The 3701-nt window shown below is 41.2% G+C and overlaps 1 protein-coding gene across 2 annotated transcripts; it reads right to left on the minus strand.

The window, feature by feature from the left end:
- Positions 1-306: 306 nt before the first annotated feature.
- Positions 307-1573, minus strand: LOC120699791. Of its 2 annotated transcripts, none has more exons than XM_039983869.1 (3): positions 1398-1573; positions 926-1011; positions 307-735 (listed from the first exon to the last, which is right to left on the minus strand). In XM_039983869.1, exons 1-3 carry the CDS (start codon positions 1521-1523, stop codon positions 582-584), a joined length of 366 nt encoding a protein of 121 aa, XP_039839803.1. In that variant the 5' UTR covers positions 1524-1573; the 3' UTR covers positions 307-581. The 2 variants fall into 2 exon arrangements, with proteins under 2 accessions (XP_039839803.1, XP_039839802.1); XM_039983868.1 differs by having other exon boundaries at positions 926-1017.
- Between the last annotated feature and the right edge of the window lie 2128 nt (positions 1574-3701).

Consider the following 3701-nt stretch of genomic DNA (forward strand, 5'->3'; position numbering starts at 1 on the left):
TTACAATAACCTGATGTGGCCAGGTACCTCTCACTCCAATGCTAACGAGCAAATTTCGGTATTACAATAACCTGATGGTTTTTGTTCCATCGCTACGCCTAAAAAAAAAGAATTGCACATTGGACCAAAAAAAAAAAGGGTCAGATATCAGATATTTTACTGCTATTCCAAATGACACATGAATTCAAGAAGGATGCTCTGCAGTGGAGGTGATTGTTGGGCATGGACAAGGGTATGCCTGCTGCCAGACTCGGCCAGAGGCGAGCGAGCGAGGCAGGAGTGGACAACAAGCTCACCAGCCAAAAATTAGAGGGAGATACTGCATGGCCAATGGTAGGATAAAAAAAAAAGAGACATGATCTCAATGTGACACTGCTGGGAACACTCAGAACAAAATAAGTAAAAAAGGGCCAGCGCTTATCTTGACAAGGCAAGAGAACAGCCTTAGAGCATTAGGCAGCATAGTGAACACTACTGGAATACTGTAACTTTCCAGGGTGCCACGTACAAAATAAATAAGTAAAAACAGCCGGTGCTTAACTTGAAAAGCCAAGCGACTTCTGCAGATACACACATCCAAATTAACCATCAACACGCCTACTCTCCTTGATACGCTTCAAGATATTGTTATTTGGGATTGTAGCACCCACTGCTATGGCGCATAGAACGGCCAAAATACTCCACGGCAACCGTTCAGGTCCAGCATCATCCGTGTACGACCTCTTGCTGCGGAACCTACACAAAAATGAGAAAACATTTGTTAGACCAGTGTACATTGTTCAGAACATTATAACTGGACATGCTGATGGCATCTAGTATAAGTCAGAAATAAAAAGGTAAGAACTTGCTGATGAATTTCCACTCATACTAGCATATATACACATAAATACAAAGTATTGTAGTGCACTGTGCATGAGGTACTCACTGCTCCATCCTCACGATCTTCTGTTGCTGAGAGAGAACTTGCCTCCCGAAGGGCAACTTGGCGCTCGCAGTCACTGGGTTACGCCACTGGCCCTGCAAATCATTCAATTTTAGCAAGGATGGTCGAGTAACAGAAGAATCCAAGTATATGGACATCTGCAAACAAGGCACTCGCACCACACCAACACTAGCTAGTTAATGACTAGCAAGTTTTCTTCCTTTCTCTACCCGATTTCCCATTGTAGTTTATCAGGTATAATTTGGCAGAGTGTTCCCCTCCCCTCCCCACAATTAGCATGCTTGTAACCCTAATCTGAGCCGAAAATGAAGGGAACATAGCAAGAAGTCTCTCCAGTTCAGGATCGGACACCATCAGCCTTACCCCTCTCAGAATCAATCTTGTCTAATCCTAACCGATGTAGAATATGGAGACAACATATCACCCAGTCAAGGAGAGAAAGGGGATGAATAACCGTGTGCATCAGACGACCCACGCCCGCAGCGGGGGCGGCCGGAGACGATCCCTGGGCGACGCCCTCCTGCGCCATGCGGCGGAAGATGGCTGGGATCAGCGTCCCCCCGCGAAGCACCCTCGCCATCGCCGCCGCCTTGCGCTCGATTTGGCTCTCGACCTCCCTCGCGTTCGATTTCTCGACCCCACCGCACCACCCGTAGTAGCGATATAAAGAGGGGAGAGACGGCAGGCCCGTTTCGGTCTCGGAATGAGGTGGGCCGCCACTAGATTCCCCATTGTTTTGGGCCGCCAAATTCGGCCACACGTTGCGTCTCTCGCTGTTGCCTCTATAATTTATATGCAAATTATAATATTTATAGGATTCAGTGTCCTTCCATTTCAAATTACAGATCGTTTTGGTATCTCTAAATATATTGCAAATTTGAAACATAGAGTAAGAAAAAGAATAGGATGCGGTTATACACGTGGAGAGGACACTGCAGGCGAAGGAAATAGCAGCGGCAGCAGCAGCAGCCGCCGCCCATTAGCACCGCAGCAGGGTTCACCTAAACCGGTTCGGACCGGTCCGGTCCGGTTCCGATTTGGACCGGTACCAAACCGACCCAAATTCAAAATTTAAATTTAAATTCAAAAAATAAAAAATTCTTAAAAAATTCCTAAAAATACTTCAAGGTGCGACGAATCTAATGGCGTCAAATTTTCTCAAAAATTCGTTTATTTAGTATAGTTTGCGGGGATTTGAAGTTAAACAAAAAAACGTGCATACAAAAGTATACAAATACAATGTAAAAATAGTACAAAAGAGGGTTGGAGGGTTCATTTAGACTAAAATATGTTATACAAACATTTATTTAGTATACTTTGCGGGCATTTGACTTTAAACAAAAAAGAAAAAAAATTGAATTTGACCAGTTACCAGTCAAACCGACCGGTTACCAGTCAAACCGGCCGGTATACCGGTACGAACCGGTTGAACTGCGCCATTTGAATTCAAATTTAAATTCCACCGGTTCCGATCGGTAACCGGCCAAACCGGACCGGTATACCGGTACCGGAGGCCGGCGGTTACCGAACACCGGTCGGATATTAAAACCCTGGCGGGGATACGGGGAACTGGGGAAGTAGAGAGTGAGGAGGCCGATCAATGTGACTACGGGAGCATAGGAAACATAAGGTGTGACTACGGGAGCATAGGAAACATAAGGTGTGTTTAGTTGGTGAAAAAGTTTGTATTTTTTACTGTAGCATATTTTGTTGTTATTTGACAAATAATGTCAAATTATGAACTAATTAGACTTAAAAGATTCATCTCGTGGTAATCAGTTAGACTATATAATTAGTTATTTTTTTAACTGCATTTAATGTTGTATGTATGTGTCTAAAGATTCGATGTGACAGGTACTATAGAAAATATTTTTGAAACTAAACAGGGCCATAGAGAAGGCAGCAAGCAAACAACGGACGGGATCCAGAAAACCAATAGCAGAGGTCAACCACACAAAGATACGCAGCAAGCATGCCTGTCTTGCAATTCGTCCCACTCACCTCTCTCACTCTTGGCCACCCTAAATTTCGCACTAAACATATATCTAAATTATCCACCTATGTTATTATAAAAAAATCTAGAGTAACCTCCAATCTTCACGTAAATTACCAACATATGCTATTATAAAAATAATGCAAATAACTCAATTAATTTGCATATAAATTATTCAATTATATAATTATCAAACTTGAATTAACCTATAAATCCAAATCAAAATTATATAATTACAATAAAATATTAAAGTGCACCAATATGAAATTCTAATTTACTGTTTCTATCATTATTAATATATTATTTATATTATTTTTCATATAAATATACTACCCACGGTATGGGTCACTATATATTCGTGTATGATGGTAGAGATAAGAATACCAATTTATAAACAAATAGTTCAATTAAATATATATCAAACACACATGAAGGTGTTATGCAAAATAAAATCTATTCCAATATTATGTTATGGTGGCTGCACTGGGAAGAACTGTTCCTTTTTATGCAAGAAACCCACCCCTTTTTTTAGTCTTATAAGAACACTAAGCCAAACAGTCTATTTATACAGATTCCTACAATCTTAGCTTCTTCTTTCAACTCTTCTGTGAGCGAATCCGGTTATTTGTAGTGAAAATATGTCTCAAGGGGAGCAAGCAAACTCCAAATTAATATGAATACGAACCTGGTTCAAGAAGTCGAAAGTCATAGGAACTTAGAGATTCGGTTTCTTATGTAACTCGCTTGCTGGAAACAAGTCTTGGA

This window comes from Panicum virgatum, chromosome 3K (assembly GCF_016808335.1).
Source record: "Panicum virgatum strain AP13 chromosome 3K, P.virgatum_v5, whole genome shotgun sequence".
Taxonomy (NCBI): Eukaryota; Viridiplantae; Streptophyta; class Magnoliopsida; order Poales; family Poaceae; genus Panicum; species Panicum virgatum.

Bases quoted from the DNA above. Each gene is read 5' to 3' on its own strand.
- LOC120699791 (XM_039983868.1), bottom strand. From the start codon at position 1,523: ATGGCGAGGGTGCTTCGCGGGGGGACGCTGATCCCAGCCATCTTCCGC. The intron at 1,018-1,397 runs GTTATTCATCCC...AATGATTTGCAG, and splicing joins TGGGTCGTCTGATGCACACG to GGCCAGTGGCGTAACCCAGT. The intron at 736-925 runs GTGAGTACCTCA...ATTTTTGTGTAG, and splicing joins AAGATCGTGAGGATGGAGCA to GTTCCGCAGCAAGAGGTCGT.